The 21,715-nt window shown below is 27.8% G+C and overlaps 1 protein-coding gene across 3 annotated transcripts; it reads right to left on the reverse strand.

The window, feature by feature from the left end:
* Window positions 1–4,280: 4,280 nt before the first annotated feature.
* LOC126910316 (uncharacterized) lies at window positions 4,281–21,267 on the reverse strand. 3 transcript variants are annotated; one of them, XM_050692794.1, is made up of 2 exons: window positions 20,596–21,261; window positions 4,281–5,387 (listed from the first exon to the last, which is right to left on the reverse strand). In XM_050692794.1, the coding sequence occupies exons 1-2, from the start codon at window positions 21,104–21,106 to the stop codon at window positions 4,372–4,374; spliced, it is 1,527 nt and encodes a 508-aa protein (XP_050548751.1). In that variant the 5' UTR covers window positions 21,107–21,261; the 3' UTR covers window positions 4,281–4,371. The 3 variants fall into 3 exon arrangements, with proteins under 3 accessions (XP_050548751.1, XP_050548750.1, XP_050548749.1); XM_050692793.1 differs by having other exon boundaries at window positions 4,283–5,332; window positions 20,541–21,261; XM_050692792.1 differs by lacking the exon at window positions 4,281–5,387 and having other exon boundaries at window positions 19,487–21,117; window positions 21,193–21,267.
* Window positions 21,268–21,715: the final 448 nt, after the last annotated feature.

Raw genomic sequence — 21,715 nt, forward strand, 5'->3', positions numbered from 1 at the left:
ATAACGACTAGCTATAGTAGTAAGGGTCGCCACCACCTTGGTAAGGTGTCACACCTATCAGATATGATTACCGGACCATAGGTGAAATTTAATTTTAAGTTAATTAAAAGTATAATCTACGTTAATATGTCGTTATATGTATAAATTACTATAATACCTCATGGTTTATTAAACACAATTATGACAATCAAAGTTGTATGTGGTTGATATGTAAAACATACCGTAGCCCGTGTCTAGATTAAGGAATAGGGATAAATACACGCGAGTAATTAAGTTACTCGCGCAATAAAATAAATATTACAGTTGAAATTAATAAGGAAATTTAATTTAATTGTTAAAAAAAGAAAATTAAGTTAAACATGGACAAAAATGCGAATGCATCAAAAACCATGTCTACAAATAAAGGCAATACAAATAAAATAAAATATTTAAACAAAACAAACAAATAATATTACAAACATCATGGACGGTATTGGAACACATCCGTTAATGTTAATCGGAAATTAATGAAGAACACCAGGAGCGGTCTGGACACTCGCTCCTTAGCGTTGGCTAGAAGAAAAGGGAAACACGTGCTCTCCACACATAAACAAAATTAAGTTAATTTACAATAAAATAAAATGAAATAAAATAATTAATAAAATATAGCTCATTACATAAATATAATATAAAAAAAAAACGATACCCGGTCTCCGAAGAGACCCATCCGATGGTCTGGATGCTTCGTCGAAAAGACCTGGCCGTTCGCCGTTGGCGGCTCTACTCCATCATTGTAAGTGTCAATAAAAAAATAAACGTGTGCACCCTAGCACGGTCAATGACAGAAGAAAGAATAGAGAAGAGTCAACACCGATCTAACGGCAATTTCAAATCGATAACGGCCATTCTTTTTGGAAGGGATCAATACTGATAAACAATTCGATTTTAATTATATTTCTCTTTTATCGCCTTATCTAGCGGTCAGCGGCAAAATAATGAGTGGTTGACACCGCTGTGTCAGAAAAAGGTTCTTTCGCGCGATAAAATAAATAAGTAAACATAACAAAAAATCATAAACGGTCCACCTTCGAATTTGTGACGTTACAAGTTAATCTCAATTAAAACAAACAATAAATAACATTAAAAATAATATAAAACTCAGCTGTATAGATGACGTTGTTGATAGTGATGAGTGGACTGTATGAGATCTTGTAGTAATGGTGTCGAACGTCTGAGTATGACGAGTCAGAGTGTAAATCCAAGCACGTAATGGCAGATGAGAACAGACTACAGCAATGATAATGTTTAGTGATGGTCAGGGCCCAATCACTAGTGGCGTGCTCAAACTTTGAGCACAAGGGTGCAATAGACAAGCAATAAAAAACTATGGCGTACAACGGCCGGACAAATTTATCATTCAAGTGAAGGCGCCTGCAACAGAAAAAAAGTGACACAAAAAACAATTGACTGACTGACTTACGACAATTAACTGTATACGGATGAAAACCGACACGGAGGTCATCGATTTGCCGTGATGGGTGAACAAGGGGGTGAGTAAAGCAAGATGCTGGTGATCAACTGTTCCACGAAATAATATAATGAATGATCTTTGTAACAACCGATCAACTAGATCCTTCTAAAGGTGTTCTGTACCATACAAATGCAATATACTTTATCATGGAAAATAAAAATTTCGGACTTAATTTTGTCTTCACGGTGAAAATGGCTACAGATGCTATTTTTGTGTGAAACTGTATAATGCGATAACTTATTGAAAAGTGTATGGATCAACACAATTTCTTATGAGAAATAATATTTATATCCCGTTTTCATTCGAAATACTGTATCTTAACCAAGATATTAATAATGAAATAGAAAATCATGTAGATTTGGAATAATCCACAAATTTTTTAAAATTAACACTATCTAAAGATTTGCATCGAAGCGTTTTTTTTATAGCGTTTTTAATCACTATCAGATATCATTATACTTGATCCAACTATGCCACGTCACCGCTGTGCCGCATCCTCTATGCTGGGTTTTTTAAATCGGATCATATCCTTTTATACAAGGGGGTCAAAACTTTAAACATGCGTATTGAAGCTAGAATATTATCAATTTAATTTTTGAAAGTGATCCTGAAACACTGACACTTTTATACACAACTTAAATTAAAGCTTATTTAATATACTTTATTTTGAAAAATAAAAGTTGACCCCGGATTTGTCTTCGTGGTGAAAATGACTACTATATTTAAAAATATACCATTTTTGTGTTAAAATTCTAGGTTTTGTATTTTATTTTGTTTTAAAATACAGTGTTCTCCCCTTGTCAAGGGGAGTACACTGATTTTCATAAATATTATACAACTCAAATTGATACAGCATAGAAAATTAAACTTATTTAAATTTTTTTGCTTTTTTTAAGTCGAGAAAAATAACTTTAAAATTCGAACTAGCTAAAATTGCCATTTTTTCAGTCGACGGAAGCGATCTACGGTTGCCGTGTAATACTTGTGTTTTACGCGCTTGGGATACAAGTTTCCAACCCACATATGACATAGAATTTTTTGTATTTTATTCTTAATTTTTTTGAAGTTAGAATGAATTTTAACTCCTTTGATTTTTATCTCATTTAGATACAATAACTTCAATAAAAATCAAGAAACCTATCACTGTAGTCGCCCTTTGTGAGAAGAAATTTCTTATTCGTATTAAAATTATTTTACAATATTTTAAGTTTTAGGTTCGATGCAAAGCTGAGAAAGTATTTTTTGGTGACTATCGTTCATTTTCTCTGCTCTAACTTGACATACTTTTTTCAACGATACGTCAAATTATTACAATTCGAATCTAATTGAAGTTATTACCCTCAAAAATTGTCAAAGTCCAGTGTATAAAACTAATAATTTTGTTAACTGCTATAACTTTATCAAAAATGATCAAATCAATATAATTTTTTTATATAGATTCAAAATATCTTTACCAATCATTTGGTATATTTCTTTTTANCTTTATCAAAAATGATCAAATCAATATAATTTTTTTATATAGATTCAAAATATCTTTACCAATCATTTGGTATATTTGTTTTTATAAATTTGACTCTTTACCTGCCTATAGGGAGGATCAAAATGACAACTTTTTTTTTTTAGTTAATGTAAATCATTTAACTTATTTCATCAGTTCTGGATATTTCAATTGTACAATCTTTTTAAATGCCATAAGTTACTTAGAAATGATTACTATGATTTCTAATTAAGTGTTCTATTACAATAAAAATGCAAAAAAATAATGAGCTTTTCTGATAAACATACTGTAACTAGTAATTATAAAATTTCATAATTGCATTAATCTTAATCATTAATCTGATAGTAATCTTAACAATTTCATTATTTTCTATTTAATAATGTAAATTTCAAACTTGCAAAGTTGAGCTAAAAGTTATGGTAATAAATTCATTATTGTTCTATTAAAACTTTCACTTTAAAGTACAAAAAAAAGTAGGTTCAAAATGATTACTTTTAACATATTAAAAGTCAAAATCAATAATAATTTTAAAACTATTAATTTTAAAAATTGTGTAATATATAATTAAAAAAAATACTAATCTGGGTAAAATTAAGGAAATAGAAGTTGATGTTGCTTTTGTCCATCATTTTTTTAGAATTAAACACTATCTACAGATTTGTATCGAAGCGTTTCTTATGATAGTGATTTTAATCACTGTCAGAATAAATCTATACTGGACCCAACTATGCAACGTCCCCACTATGCCGCGACCCCACTGTGCTGGATTTTTTAAATTAAAATACGAAAATAAATAATTGTGTTATGAATGTAATTTTATATTTTCTACTTACTTAATTTTGTTTGTGTTGTAAAATAATATTTGTATTAAAATACTTGTAATAAAATAATTCTTACTAGTTTCCTATATTCCATACAATCGCAGAAATGACAATACCGAATCTGCAGCATCAAAAAGTCCTGTTTCTCTTAAATACTATAGAAAAAATATGTTAAGCACAATATTGATATACCAATATGTACCTGAATATATTTACTTAAATACTTTACAGATAGGATTTTATATACATAATGAAATGTTTAAAACGCAAATTTATCATAAATTAGTAAACATACTAGCTTTTACATAAAAATGAGGAATTTTTAATGATTACTAGCCACTATAAAAAAATAACAAATATTATCATTATAATATTTTTAATGTTAAATATGTATATGTATATTTTATGACTTATTGTAAAATAAAATTTTTAATTATAATAACATTGTTAATTATTTGCATATTTCATGATTAATTGTCAAATAACTAATAAGCTTTATATTTTTTAATTAATTAAATAATTATAATTAAGTATAATTGTCATTATACAATATAACGTTCGTCAGAAGTCATAAATGCAGTAATGATACCAAAGTTCATATTTTTAAGTGCACTATGATCTTTTAAATATTTATATAATACTTTTATAGTTCTTAAATTTAGATCAATTGATTGGATCCTAGAAACATTTTCAACATTGATGCCTTTCTGTTTTACAAATTCTTCAATTAGTTTAAATGTTGATGATTTTACTGATTTAATTCCTAAACTATTGACTTTAATGGTTTTGTGAAAATATTTTGAAATAATCTCAGTTTCTTTCTTTTTTACAAAATTTATTACTTCACTTATTGTTAATTTAGAATTTTGGGATTGCTTAACTTCTAAATATTTTTGTAACATTTCAAAAATAGATGTTAATTCATCTTCTTTTGTAAATTGAAAAAAATTCACAAAATCTTTTAACACATCAATTATTTCTTTAGAGTAATTAAATTTTTTTTCTTTTATTTTTGAAAAACTTTTGATATTGTTTAATGTGTTAGTTGCTTTGCTTTGATATATCAAGTGTTTTCGTGTCATTCTAACAATGATTAATTTTATAAAGTTCAAAAATAATTTTTGGTAAGCAATTAAGCAAGTGGAACCACTAACTAAAGAATCTAAAGTACGACTCTTTTCATTTAACATAATTAATTTATCTGTTATATTTTTCCATTCAATTTCCACTATAAATTTTTTTGTTAAATCATTCATAAAATCTTTAGATTTAACAATATCGTATATGAACAATTGGTCAGTTGTAAAATATTCTAGATTTTCCGGTATAACTTTATTGTCTTTATGTTTTTTCATTAACTGTTCTATACTTGAAATATTACTATTTATTTGTTTTTCCACATTAATAATACATATTTCATCATTACTCTTTACTTTGCATTCAAAAATCTCATATTCGTCAAAATTCAAAATTTTTTTGTCATAACCCCCACAATAGGAAGAGGTTAATGTTGTTTTTAAACGTTTAATAATTGCAGAATGTATAAATGCCACATTAGGTAAATTCTTGCCAGTAGACGTTGTTCTTAATAACATAATTTCGGAAGCTGGAGCTTCTAGTAATTTGTCCATATATATGTAGGTTATCCACAAACCATTAAGTTCTCTACTTCCTAAATCATATGCCGTGGCTATCATATCTCGAATTATTACTTTGTATTTCACAATTAACTCAAATTTTTTTTCAAATTGTTTAGTCTCGGTCATAAATAAATTAAACGTTAAAAACATATGTAACAAAACTTGATTCAAGTATGCACAATTTAAAGTTTCTAAATGCCAATTAATTGCCACCCTTAATGTAGAATCATGTTGTTTATTTAGTTCTTCAAATGTTTCCTCCAATTTGTAACTAGCCTGACACATTTTTTCAATGTACTGAAGTCTTAGCACAGTATTTACTAAAGCATCATGACTACTAGGAATATAATTATTTACACTAATGTTCCCAAACGATTTTTTACTTAAAAATATAATTGTTAAAGAAATTAAAATTGAAAAAGAGTGCAATGTGTAAGAATCCATCAAAAAATTATTAAAAAAAATAATTTTTATTAACACAAATAATATATAAGAATACTTACTTGTTCACTAATTTCGCCTCTGGTTAATAAATTTTACCTTCACAGTTATTATTTTATATACTAGTACTATTAAGAGAAATTTTTATTTTTATTTAAAATTAATTAAATAATAACTACGTTTTAAAAATAAACTATGAATTATGTACTGTTTTAGATATAATAAACATACATATTTGTCATTATTTTTTTGAATGTAATATTGCACTGTAAAAAGTACGTCAATTTATTATGATGTATAAGCATATTTTAACGAAATAATTATACTTTAAAACCTGTTAGTTGTTCATTTTTCACAATAGCCTCTTTTGTCACAACTTTTTACACTCAATGTGATAAACAAAATATTGCGAATAATTTATAAAGATAACATAAAAAAACCAAGCACAGTGAGGTGGTGGCACAGTGGGGTAGTGGCATAGTCGGGTCCAGTATAGATTATATCTGACAGTGATTAAAATCACTATCATAAAAAACGCTTCGATGCAAATCTGTAGATAGTGTTTAATTAAAAAAAAAAAAATTGTTAAAATAGCATATTTTTGAATATGGTAGCCATTTGCGCATAGAAGATAGGTCGTCGGGACAAATTTTTTTTTTTTCATATTATAGTACATAAAATAAGCTTTAATTTGATATGTTTGAAGGACGCAGTATTTCCAGAACATTTTCAAAAATTAAGTTGAAAAAGTTAATTTTTGTAAAAAAGTTGCTATTTTAAATCCCTTCCAATAAGCAAGTTAAGTGATAAATTTTCAAAAAAATGATATAAAATGAAAGGTAAATATCTAAGGTTTTAGTATAAAAAAAATTATGTAGATTTGTTGAATTTTCAAAAAGTTATGGAAGTTTCAAGAAAAAAAAGTAAAAAAATTTCGAAAGTTAGCGATTTTTAAATTTGTAATTTTTTTGGATATTTCCCCCATTTGCGGGGAACGAGGAAAATTTCTTCAATTTTTGAGGGTAATTTCTTCGACTTGATACAATTTGTGATCTTTTGACGTATCGTTTAAAGAAATCCGTTCGGTGAGAGCTAAAAAAAGTGGTAACAGACACAAAAAAAAAAAACACATCATAGTTAAACCAATACCTTCTCAGCTTCACATCGAAACTAAAGAAAAAAACCTCTAATGTAGCTAAGAGTCGCCCTAATGTTCTTATTGATATATTTTATTATATTGATATGTTCATTTTTGAAAAAGTTACGGCAGTTTTTAGATGAAAGTTTCTTGTAGTCCAGTGTATAAAACTTATAACTTTATTATAAGTAACAAACATTTTTTATTGAAAATGATTGGGTCTAGCTTTTTAATTTTTATACTCGTTAAAAGTAAAGAAATACACTACTACTTTATTATTTGTATAATATCTCTGTTAAAATTACAATATTAAATTATTGAGTATCAATTTCATACTAAATTTAATTACTAAAATTGTTATTTATTCATATATAATAATTATAAATCAAATAACTAATCAGGATAAAATTAAGGGAATAAGAGTTATTGTTGTTTTTAGAATAATCTATCAATTTTTTAAAAAAAAACACTATCTACAAATTTGCATGGAAGCATTTTTTATGATAGCGATTTTATTCACTGTAAAAATGTTCCGGAAATACTGAGTCCTTAAAACATTTCAAATTAAAGCTTATTTTACGTACTATACATTAAAAAAACAAATTGTCTCGACGACCTATCCTCTTTATGCAAATGGATGCCGTAGTTAAAAAACATGTTATTTTTGTGTTAAAATTTATTTATTTTTTTGTTTATTTTTTTATGTGCAAAGGCCAGTCGAAATAAAACAAAAAAAAAGAAGTTATTTTTGCTTTTGGAATAATCTACCAATTTCTTAAAATCAAAAACTATCTACAGATTTGCATCGAAACGTTTTTTTTATTAACTTTGATGTGTGTTTGCATCGTGAAGACAAAATAAATTCCGAAATTTTTTTTTTGTCATGATAAAGTATATTACATTAGCTTTAATTTAAGATATATATAAAAGTGTCAGACCTACCGGAACATTTTCAAAAGTTAAGTTGAAAAAGTTAATTTTTTATGAAAAAGTTGTCATATTTAATCCCATCCCTATGGGCAGGTTATGTGTCAGATATATAAAAAAAATATACCAAATGATAGGTAAAGACATCAAGCATTTATAAAAAAAAATTATATTGATATGTTGATTTTTAAAAAAGTTAGTAAAAAAACTTGAAAAAATTTCGAGAATTAGCGAATTTTAAATTAGTAATTTTTTTGGAGGTTTCCCCCATTTACGGGGAATGAGGGAAATTTTGTCAATTTTTAAGGGTAATGTCTTCGACTAGCTACGATTTGTGATCTTTTGACGTATCGCTGAACGAAATCTATACTAAATCTAAACTAAATCTAATCATATATCTATGATTAGGACAATCTATACTGAGTGAGTTGCTGACAAAGCGTAGGAACTTTCACTGAACTTGCTCTACCTGAAGTGAGCCCAAAGCAGTATAGGTATCCCACACTACATACCATATAAAGTCAAAAGCTTTGCTGAAGTCATTATATATTAAATCTACTTGTGATTGGCTTTGGTAAGCATTAAAAATTTAGTTGGAGAATACAAGATTACAGGTGGAGTATGAGCGACCCGGACGAAAGCCGTACTGTTCTTCCATTAAAATGTTATTACAAGGTCTTTGGATTCCATTAAGGACAAGCAATTCGAATATTTTTGATATATAAGACTGTATAGCTATTGGACGGTAGTTTGAGATTATATTAAGAGACCATGACTTGAAAAACTTATAAAAAGAAGCAAAGAGAAAGCATATAAAATTGTGATAAAGTTCTTTGGCCAGTATAAGACCAGATCTGGTGGAGTAGAAGATATCAATGGGGAAATGTAATATGAACAAAAAGATATTGCTAAAAGATGGAAAGAATATTTAGAAACTCTGTATGAGGTGGAAACACTTAAGGGAAATGAAACAAATGAAGAAGAGAAAACTAAAGTAGAAAGATACAAAATGAACCCAGTTTGAGGATGGAGCTTTGAAAAATCTAAAGAATAAAAAAGCAGCAGGAATTCATGGAATACAAACGGAGGTTTGAAAGGAGTCAGGAGAAAAATTTAAAAACAAGTTATTTCAAATTATCAGAGATATATACGTAACTGATAAAATGCCGGAAGATTACGTAAAAATCATAATTATCCCCTTTCCAAAGAAAGCAGCAGCAAAAAACTGTAAAGAATTCCGTACAATTAGTCTGCTATGCCTGTAAAACACTAACAAAGATTATATTCCAACGTATTGAATCCAAAATAGAACAATCGCTAACGGAGAACCAATTCAGGTGCACGAAAAATATGGGAACAAGAAAAGCAATTTTGGCATTGAGAATAATTACTCAGAAAAGGTTTAGGAAAGATAATATACATTCATAGCTTTTGTGGATATCGAAAAATCATTTGATATTGTGAATTGGACGTTAATGTTTAACATGATAACAATAATGGGAGTAAAACACACAGATGGGAAACTGCTGTATAAATTATATAAAGATGAGGTAGCTGTTGTAAAAATTCAAGATAAAGTAGAAGAAGCAAAAATAAATAAATCAGTTAAACAAGGATGCACGCTATCTCCAATTATATTCAACTCATATATTAAAGAAGCAATAGACAAGGTAAAAGAACATACCAATCTGGGGATAAAGATCAACGGTCAAAAAATAAGTATGTTGCATTTTGCCGATGACATGGCCTTAATTGCTGAAAATAAGGAAGATTTAGATCAACTGATTCAAACTATGGATGAAATATTCAATAAAATATGTAGATGAATTTGCATACCCGGGGAGCACAATCAGCAATGATAGGAAATATAAGAGTGAAATATTAAAACGCATATTTTAAGGTAAAATAACCTTAAACAACAAGAAAAATCTACTTTCATCAATAAACATTAGCCTAAAAACAAGAAAGAATTTATTGATAACATATGTAAGGAGTATAGCCTTTTATGGATGTGAAACCAGGACAATATCAACACAAGAACAAAAAAGGCTATAGTCGTTTGAAATGCGATGCTATAGAAGAATGTAAAGAATAAGTTGGATAGACAGAGTAACCAATGTAAAGGTGCTGGAAAAAATAACAGAAGGAAAGTTATTATGAAATAATATAGTTAGAAGACAAAATGTATGGCTAAATCATATGCGACACGAAGAACTGTTAAAACTGATTACAGAAGGAAGAACCAGAGGGGAATACCAAAATTTCAATATATTGTTTAAATACTAATAACCTGATCTGGTGTTAATTCCAAAATATTACTATTAAACCTAATAAATTTCAAACTCTTTTGGTAATTCTACAAGTTTGATTATTGAAGGTGCGTTTTAAATAATAATTATAGAGAGGCATATAAACATTTATAGAAGATTATGTAGCTCAAAAACTTAATTTATAATTATACCTAATTATTCAATTGTTACTATTATAATAAAATGAGCCAATAATAAATAAAAAATATCTAATTTATAAATTAACCGTGAAAAGCGGTATACAAAAATTGTAGTACACTTAGGGGGAGATCCCTCACTGAAAGTTTAAAATAAAACAAAGAGATCGGCGCCTCCACCAATTGTTACGTCGCTATTTAGGGGTTGAGCCTAAATGCCCGTCAACAGTATTCTAAACGGGAGATTGATGAGATTGAAAAGGACAGATGAATGAGAGTGATAAGTAATAATTGCCTTATCTAATTTCTTATCAAGGTATTAATGCCAAGTTTGTAATGTATACACATTATCATCATATGTATACACAGTAATCATGAAAAGATAGCGTTTTCTTCTGTCCTTTTCTCAATACGTATTTCAATGTTTATAACCGTAAAATAGTACATGAAAATTCAAATTCTTACAAACTTCAAAACGCTACAGAATATTTACTACTGAATATTAATAAGATATTTTTTTACTAAAATTTTTCTTAAATTCTACTCTACAAAATAGCTATCTTAGATTTTTTTTTTACATTTTATTTAAAATTTAAAAATAATTAATATTTTTAATAAAATGTAAAAAAATTAATTATTGAGATATAGCTATAGACCTAACGTATAACTATTATTTAAAAAAAAAATCAACTAAAAATATTAACTGGATCAAAAGTTATTTAAGTTGTCAGTGAGTGGTGGGCCACCCTGTATATTTAAAAAATTTAAATACAAATACAAAACTTTTGTTAGTTACTAATAGTTATTTTATTGAAACCTAACCTATAGTATTCACTTTTAATAGCAGTACTATAAAATTGCACAAATTGATTCAAAGCGTATTCATACAACACTAATGGACTTTGTAGAGCGTTGTTATTTGTAGATGAAAAAACTATAGCCATCCATGAATTTATTAATTGGCTCTTATTTAAACCTTTATCTTCAAACAAGCAACGCGAACTAACAGTATTACATCCGTCAATAAGCACACGATTAAAGAGTATTCGTGTTCTTTGAAAATCGAATAAGAACTTATCGGCATTCGATTTATTTTCATCGAGAGATACATTGATATCTTTATTACTTGTTAAATTAATCTTTTCAATTCTGAGAATAAAATTACTTTATTAAATAGTAGATTTGATTTAAACCAATAGGTGCAATACACGTCTCCTCCCAAATATATGTAGCTTTTAATGTATCTAAAGCTAACAACAGATATTTAAATATTTCTATTGAATTTTTAATCGCATCAAAAAATCGGTTAATACAGTTCACGTAATCAAATAATCTAGCTTTATTTTTTTCATATTTACATGTTTGTATTACAGCAGACATATATATGCTATAATTTTTCAATACTTCGGTATACCTGCATCTAATCAGCTGTAAAAAATATTTTTTTTAGATTAAAATTAAAATCATCTACAGTGTCTCGTGTAATTTGATTAGTAGTAATAATTTCATCATCAATCATTATTCTTATGTGATTTAATAATTTCCAATTTCCTTCATACAACAAAATATTTATTGTTTCAATTGCTCTATGTTGAAAATGGTTGTTTTTAGGAGGTGTGAGTTGACACGGCCACGGCGTTGTCACACGTTGACACCCCGTGGTCCAATCAGCTCCTTCTCAGCCACCGCTTCACTGTAAACCGGACCGTTAAACACACGCTTTATCGTCGTGGTGTAAAGTCCAACAAATGCCTAGCGTCGAATACCCCGCCGCAATAATACGTCCAGGCAGTCATCTTCGTGACACCAACGTATGCGTACCGTCTTCGAGTATACCACAAGGATCGACACGTTACTTCGGCAACTTTGGCGGGTTCCTTTGTTTTCAATAGTTTTAATTTACATATTTGTGTACGCTCCGATTGTTTTTACTCTTTATGTATTTCAAAAATCAATAAACGGTTTTTTCCTCTTTATAAACAACCAGTGTCGACTACATTCTTTTTGTTGTTTTTACGACTTAAGACGCAACAGAGTCTAAAATGAGACAATAATTACACTAGTTTACAACAAAATTGACCTATGACTTATGATAGTCATTTTTTATGTAAAATCGTCCACTGAGTTCGAAAATGAAGTCCAAAATACAAAAAGTAGAACAGTTTTTGAGTTATTGCGAAATTAGCGTTTTTCGTGTACCGCGAAAAAACGTTTTCATTATATTCTAAATATCTTTAATTGCATTCAACCGATTTTCATTTTTTTTTACATAAAATTAAACAATATTAAATTACCTATAACTTTAATCTTACACCAATAAAAAATAAATTTATCAACAATAATTTTAATAGACATTATACTCTAATACATAACAAAGAAAATGATATATTATTTTGTAAAACTGATAAAAAAATGAAGTAGTTATGCGCGATTGAAAAATAAAACAAATTTCCTAATATCAGAGTTTTTTAATTCGATGCTTTTATTTTGTAAAATATAGACAAATTACTCACAATATTACTTTTCAAAACAAAATTTCGATTTTTCAAAATGAAATTTAGAATTACGAACAAAAAAACTTCGCCTTGGCCTCACTGCTCATCACTAATTGGTAGCACTGTACCTTTTGTCATTTGAAATAAAACGGATAAATTTATTTTGGTCATAGAAGCGTTCTATATTCTATTAATTCAGCATAACAATAGTTGATTATATCAACTATAATATAATGTTGTTTTAAATATTTATCATCAATTTTTGATTTATAACTTAGAACTTCTTCTACACTTAAAATTTTATCTTGTTTAGTCTTTATGACACGACTTACGTCACAAAAATGTGGTCGACACTGGTTTGAGGGTAGAGACTCGTGGGCCGTTTATTANCGTCGCAAAAATGTGGTCGACACTGGTTTTGAGGGTAGAGACCCGTGGGCCGTTTATTAAATGAGCGACAACAGATTATTTTAACAAAAATAAAACAAACCGAAAAGATAAACACAGTAATAATAATCTTCGCATAATATCGCGGCACTTTCGCTGGCGTCGACGACGCGATGTTCGGCGTAATCCTTGGACGGCAAAATGGTTAGCAGCGTTGTAGGCGACGGTGCGCGGGTGCGGTTCGGCTGTCGACGTTGTCGCTTTCACAACGGGAGGAAGACTCTCGCACCATTTGCGGCGGGTCGTCGTCGGCCGTGCGGCATTTGCTGGACTTTGCACCGTAGCGTATAACACGCGGTGTTGGTCAGTCAAATATTCATAGTAGGGCGACGGCTGATAAAGGTGACACGAGTCGCGGGGCATCGTGTATAACAATAATACGGGAGAGCACCACACACGCGATATATACAGGGTGTTCAGTAAGTCAGGAAACGGGTATCTATTGTTCTCATTGTTTGTAACAATGAGAACAATAGATACCCGTTTCCTGACTTACTGAACACTCTGTATATAATTTAACACAGCATGAGAATAAGAGTAACAGTACAAATAAATATATACATGTTTTTGTTTACGCAAAAATACACCTTACAAAATAGAGCGCATTATCAGTATTACTATACATAGTCGGCGGTGGCCTTGTCATGGTGTCAAGGGCGGGGAATCACCTGATGACAACCGATTGTCATAGAGATAGGTGGACGTTTGATATCGAGGGAGAAGTGGGTGAACGCCAGCCGAAAGTGTAGCGCGGTCCCGTGTCAAGTTATTACATTGCATTTTATACATATTTCTCGAAACAGTTTTAAAGACCGACATGAATAATATATATTTAATTTGATAGACAATGATTTATAGACTATTATATAGCATCATTTGTAAAGACATAATAAATATAGTACTTGGATTTCTAGTTATTACTTGATTAGTATATTAAAAATACTCTTTCCCAATATTCACTGATGTTGATAAAATCACGGTTGTTGACTTGTAGTCATTCAGAATGTTTGTTTAAAATTATAGGAGGTATTTTAATAAAAGAGAATTATATGTGAATTATAGAAGCGTATTTATTAATAATAAAAGCGTTAATCATATTAACAATGGTAAGTTTTAAACTATGTGATTGAATTAATTTAAAGAAACATACGTATAAGAATACACTAGATTGTTTTAGGAAATAATCTGAGAAAGTAACGTGAAAAAAAGACATAAATGAGTGAGTGGAAAAACAAGATCAATACAATAGTAACAATAGTACAATAATCAAGGTAACAATAGTGTATATAATACACTATCGTTGCGACACTTAGATCAAGCTGATAAATAGTTGAAAATTTAAGAAGAAAAAATTATTGGGAGAAAAAAAAGAACTAATAAACTAATAATTGTTGAATTAATAGTATTTTGTATGAAATTGTAATCAGGGGCGAAACTAAAGAGGGGTCTGAGGGGGAATCTTGTCCCCTTAAACTTAGCCCAGTCGGGCATTCGGACTTTTTCAATACTATAGTTGGCTAAATCGAAGTCAAGAAATTGAATAAAAAAAAATTGATTTTATCATTCAATTTTTATGTGTTTTACTTGCCCATAGACGATAGACATAGACATGATATATATACAGGGTGGCCCACCACTCACTGACAACTTAAATAACTTTTGATCCAGTTAATATTTTTAGTTGATTTTTTTTTTAAATAATAGTTATACGTTAGGTCTATAGCTATATCTCAATAATTAATTTTTTTACATTTTATTAAAAATATTAATTATTTTTAAATTTTAAATAAAATGTAAAAAAAAAATCTAAGATAGCTATTTTGTAGAGTAGAATTTAAGAAAAATTTTAGTAAAAAAATATCTTATTAATATTCAGTAGTAAATATTCTGTAGCGTTTTGAAGTTTGTGAAAATTTGAATTTTCATGTATTATTTTACGGTATTAAACATTGAAATACGTATTGAGAAAAGGACAGAAGAAAACGCTATCTTTTCATGATTACTGTGTATACATATGATGATAATGTGTATACATTACAAACTTGGCATTAATACCATGATAAGAAATTAGATAAGGCAATTATTACTTATCACTCTCATTCAAAAGTATATTGAAAAGATAGCGTTTTCTTCTGTCCTTTTCTCAATACGTATTTCAATGTTTAATACCGTAAAATAGTACATGAAAATTCAAAATTTCACAAACTTCAAAACGCTACAGAATATTTACTACTGAATATTAATAAGATATTTTTTTACTAAAATTTTTCTTAAATTCTACTCTACAAAATAGCTATCTTAGATTTTTTTTTTACTTTTTATTTAAAATTTTAAAATAATTAATATTTTTAATAAAATGTAAAAAAATTAATTATTGAGATATAGCTATAGACCTAACGTCTAACTAATATTTAAAAAAAAAATCAGCTAAAAATATTTACTGGATCAAAAGTTATTTAAGTTGTCAGTGAGTGGTGGGCCACCCTGTATACACAGCCACGGATCAACAAAAAAAAAAAACATTGCATAAAAGCATCATGTTATATTCCCTTATCGTTAATGGTAAAACCAATGTTTGCGTCTACTCATATGCTTACGACTAATTTGAATCGTTATCTTTATACAATTTTATATACGTATAATTTGTTTAGTATATCGTTTGTCAGCATACGCCGCTAAACTATTATACCAACCACCAATAGAACCACTGGAAGTGCTGGTCACTCCCAGTATTTTTAGAATTTGTTTTTATTTTAAAAACTTATTATCAACTGACAACTGTGTTTAAAAATTATTGTATTTCTCTTTCTACCGTGCTCTGAAACTAGTGACAACGTCACACTTAATCGAGTATACCTACTTAAACGAAGTGAATTATAGAAGTAAGCGTTTTCATTTAGTAATCTAAATTTGCGAAAAGTTTTGAATCTATTAACTAATTTTAAGTCAAATTATAGGTATTCGGTATAAAAAATGTCCGTGCGGAAAAATGGTCAAGCAGATATCAGGTTAGCGAAAATATAAATACGGAAAAATGTATCCTAATCCAAATAATAGGAACTTAAGTAAATAATACATTAAAAAAATTTCTAATTTTATGTAAATTAATCAATTTTACTCTAAAAAAATTTATGTAATCTTTGTTGTCCTTAATAGTAGTCTAAAAATGTTTAATTTACTAATAAATTTGAACTTTTAACACATTCTGACTGCCTAAATCCAAAGTTTAAATATGGGTAAACGTAGAAAAGTGCAATGTGAAAGTTGTGGAAGTATATTTGACAACGATTTTAAGACCAGACATGAAACGGCTTGTCACAATGGAAAACGTATAAGAATTAAGGAACCAGGGGTTCCTAAGAATCCATTTGTAGATGCACTTAAAGCTTCTAATAAGAATTTATAAGTGGCTTCATCAAGTTTATTGGAAAATGTTTGTATATAAAGTCACAATTAAAATATAGTTATTTCTGAACTCATACTTTGAGCTTAGAAAAAAATTAGATTAAATATTATAAATTGTCATGTTGGTTATTAATAATATTTAATAAGTTTAATACAATAACTTCACACCCATAGTTATTAAAATCTAGGCTTAGTTCTAAAACTAGTCCCAGTTTTCCTCTGAATTTAAAATATCATTAAACATTTAAAAACCAAATATAGTCTATTTTGTAAAATAGCTAACTGATGAATAATTTTGTTAGGTTAATAATAAAATTTTAAATAAAAATATATAAAGATTAACACTTAATCTTTTCAAATATTTCAAATAGTTGAATAGAATAATATATTATTGAATAGGCTATGCCTATTTATATACCTCAACTATGGCAAACATTTTTTAAAATCATATTCCTATTTATCAGACTAAAATATATTAACACCAACTAATTTTAAGACTGAAGCATCTTCTTTGTTGGTCAATGATATTGATGAAAATATTATACATTATAGAAGTTATATGAAAAACTAGGTCATTAAAATATTCAATGAGTTAGACATTACCTAAAGCATACGAGAATTCAACACAAGAAAACGGAAAACAAATTTTTCTGCAAAATATATGTTTACGCTAAAAACACAGAAAGATATTTACACTGATCAGTACTATAACAACAAAACCTGGTCAGATAATTCACAGTAATGTTTAGGACTTATGGAAGAAAAATATCTTAGTGCTAAAATATACATTGTTATATTCAAAGGTCATCATTCTAAACGTATATATAAATATTTTTCAAAACTATAACTAGAACGAAAGAAAAATTCGATTTATTCTTAAAGACGGTGAAAAATCAGTTTATGTCTTGTCGGGGTCTCATCGCATTTCCAGTGTTCTCGCTGGATATTGATCGCGGCGCTTCTTCCTCATGTCCGACAGGTCGCACTATACGGGTGGCCGACGAGTGATGTGAACCGGTCTATCGGATGTACACGAAAATAATAGATTATCTTTTCAACTGTCACGTTGATTTTAACCGACGGAAGATTTTGCATATTGTTTCATTGATTTTAATTACTGTACTTATTATTGTAAATATTGTTTCTCTTTGAAATAAGCACAATCTGTGTTTACTATTTATTATTAGACCAAATTATCCTGATTTCATCAGCCTTAAGGAGTAATTGTGATTTGGAAATAAGAATGCTGAAATCTTAATAAAAACCATCCTTTGCTCTTGCTGAAGCGACTTTATTGTAGTATAATTATTAAAGCATATACTAATATAACTATAAGGACTAATTATCATATGTTAAAAAAGTACACGACACACATGTTCAGTTCTAATAGAAAAACCACAAAATTAAATCTTCACAGCTAGTCACTCCATATCAAACGTCCACCTATCTCTATGACAATCGGTTGTCATCAGGTGATTCCCCGCCCTTGACACCATGACAAGGCCACCGCCGACTATGTATAGTAATACTGATAATGCGCTCTATTTTGTAAGGTGTATTTTTGCGTAAACAAAAACATGTATATATTTATTTGTACTGTTACTCTTATTCTCATGCTGTGTTAAATTATATACAGAGTGTGTGGTGCTTTCCCGTATTATTGGATACGCAATTAACTACAAAGAATTCTTTAGTTGTAACAAATCATCTATTTTAAGTAAAATAATATGTAAAAACTAACACCATCAAATAATAAACAGATAATAGTAAAAGGTCGTAACACTTCTTGCACATATAGATGAATTAAATTTAATATAAAATGGCACAAAAACAGTCAATTCGAGTCATTTCTCCTTGACTTCATGATCTTTCAACAAGTGCAAGAAGTGGCTTGGCAAATATTATAATTACACAAAAATTCAAAGCATATTTAATTACAACCTTATTTTCCAACATCACTAAGGTAAACTTATATTTGACAGAAAATGTATAAGATTTTTTTTTTTTTTTTATTCAAATAACTTTATAAAATTTACATCTATACCAAATATATACACAACCGTAAATATGTATAAGATTTAAGGTTTAAGGTTAAGCATAATGAGTACATAAATTAAGTAGGTAACTAGAGAAATTAAGTGATAGAATAAAATATTGAGTAAATAAACAAAAAAATCTATAACGTTTATACAAAGTTAACCAGCCTAGTCCAACTTTTGAGTGGGTTACCTGAATAGTCAGTACAAATAAAAACTCTCTTGCGAAATTAGAGAACCCACTTGCGGTTCCTATACTACTCGTGGTATTTATTAACACGATAACAGTCATCATTTTTGCAAATTAATCAAATGCTTTTGTTCATATAATTTTTCATCCGATAAACCATTTTTCAGCTAATTCTTTTTTAAGTTAAGCTATTTTTGAGCTACTAATAATTTTCTATTTAGCAACAATAAAATTAAAATAAAGCTTTTTTCTTTTTTCAACATTTTGAAATAGTTATTATATATAAAATATAAAATATATAATATTATCTTTATTAAAGTTAAGTTAGCTCGATAAAAGTTTTAGGAGAAACACTATTACAAACAATTAATTATATTGATTAAATGCCTGTGGAGTAACTATAATGCGTGAAGATAAAAATTTTACATTAATATAATGGATTTTAATGATTACAGATCATAATAAAAAAAAAAATTTATCAAACAAAATAATCTTTTTATTGTTAATTATTTAAATTGATGAATTTAAAATGATTTATTGTCAAATAACTAATAAACTTTATATTGGTATCTAGTAAAATTTTCATTATACAATATAGCGTTCGTTGGAAGTAATAAATGCAGTAATGATACCAAAGTTCATATTTTTAAGTGCACTATGATCTTTTAAATATTTATATAATATTTTCATAATCTGCAAATTTAACTCAATCGGATTCTGAACTTCCAAATATTCTATACTGATACCTTTTTGTTTTGCAAACTCTTCAATTAATTTAAAGTTTGATGAATTTACTAGTTTAATTCCTAAACTATTGACTTTAATAGTTTTATGAAAATAATTTGAAATAATCTCAGTTTCTTTCTTTTTTACAAAATTTATTACTTCACTCACTGTTAACTTCGATTTTTGAAATTGTTTAATTTCTAAATATTTTTTTAACATTTCAAAAATAGATGTTAATTCATCTTCTTTTGTAAATTGAAAAAAATTTACAAAATCTTTTAACACATCAATTATTTCTTTAGAGTAATTAAATTTTTTTTCTCTTATTTTTGAAAAACTTTTGATATTGTTTAATGTGTTAGTTTCTTTGCTTTGATATATCAAGTGTTTTCGTGTCATTCTAACAATGATTAATTTTATAAAGTTCAAAAATAATTTTTGGTAAGCAATTAAGCAAGTGGAACCACTTACTAAAGAATCTAAAGTGCGACTCTTTTCATTTAACATAATTAATTCATCTGTTATATTTTTCCATTCAATTTCCACTATAAATTTTTTTGTTAAATCATTCATAAAATCTTTAGATTTAACAATATCGTATATGAACAATTGGTCAGTTGTAAAATATTCTAGATTTTCCGGTATAACTTCATTGTCTTTATGTTTTTTCATTAACTGTTCTATACTTGAAATATTGCTATTTATTCGTTTTTCCACATTAATAATACATATTTTATCATTATTCTTCAGTTTACATTCAGAAATCTCATGTTCTTCAAAATTAAAATTTTTTTTATCATAACCCCCACAATCAGAAGAGGTCAATGTTGTTTTTAAACGTTTAATAATTGCAGAATGTATAAATGCCACATTAGGTAAATTCTTACCAGTAGACGTTGTTCTTAAAAACATAATTTCGGAAGTTGGAGCTTCTAGTAATTTTTCCATATATATGTAGGTTATCCACAAAACATTAAGTTCTCTACTTCCTAAATTGTATGCCGTGGCTATCATATCTCGAATTATTGCTTTGTATTTCACAACTAACTCAAATTTTTTTTCAAATTCTTTATTCTCAGCCACAAATAAATTAAAAGTTAATAACATATGCAATAAAACTTCATTCATGTAAGCACATTGTAGAGTTTCTAAATACCATTTGATTGACACCCTTAATGTAGCATCTTGTTGTTTATTTAGTTCTTCAAATTTTTCCTCCATTTTGTAACTAGTCTGACACATATTTTCAATGTACTGAAGTCTTAGTACAGTATTTACTAAAGCATCGTGACTAATAGGAACATGATAGTTTACTCTATTGTTCCCAAAAGATTTTTTACTTAAACATATAATTATCAAAGAAATTAAAATTGAAAAAGAATTCATTATCGAAGAATCTATTAAAAATTATTAATAACAACAATTAAAATTAATAATTTTTATTAACTCAAATAATATAAGAAACTACTTACTTTTTACTACAAATTTTGTTTTTTAGTTAATGTTATCTTTCACAGTATTTATTTTATATGCTAGTGCTATGATTTTATAAAAGAGTAATTTTCATTTTAATTTAATGTACATTAAATAATGTAATAAACAATAAATTATGTTTCATTATAAAAATAAAATGTGGTTTTAATGACAGTAAAACATACATATTTCTCATTACTTTTTTTGATATATTAGTGCACTAATAAAAAAAGTTTACTAAATACAGGATGCTATAAAGATTCTTTTCAGTTTTAGATTTTTTTTTTTTTTTTTATAGTAATAGACCATATAGAATTTTTTACAGAAATATGTATATTTTTAATTTTTTGGTTCGATACGAAACTGAGAAGGCATTGGTATTACTATGATGTGTTTTTATGTTTGTGTCTGTTACAACTTTTTCTCAGCTCTCATCGAACCGATATCTTTCAACGATACGTCAAAAGATCACAAATCGTATCTAGTCGAAGACATTACCCTCAAAAATTGAAAAAATTTTCC

Source organism: Daktulosphaira vitifoliae, unplaced genomic scaffold, assembly GCF_025091365.1.
Source record: "Daktulosphaira vitifoliae isolate Bord-2020 unplaced genomic scaffold, ASM2509136v1 Scaffold_1, whole genome shotgun sequence".
Taxonomy (NCBI): Eukaryota; Metazoa; Arthropoda; class Insecta; order Hemiptera; family Phylloxeridae; genus Daktulosphaira; species Daktulosphaira vitifoliae.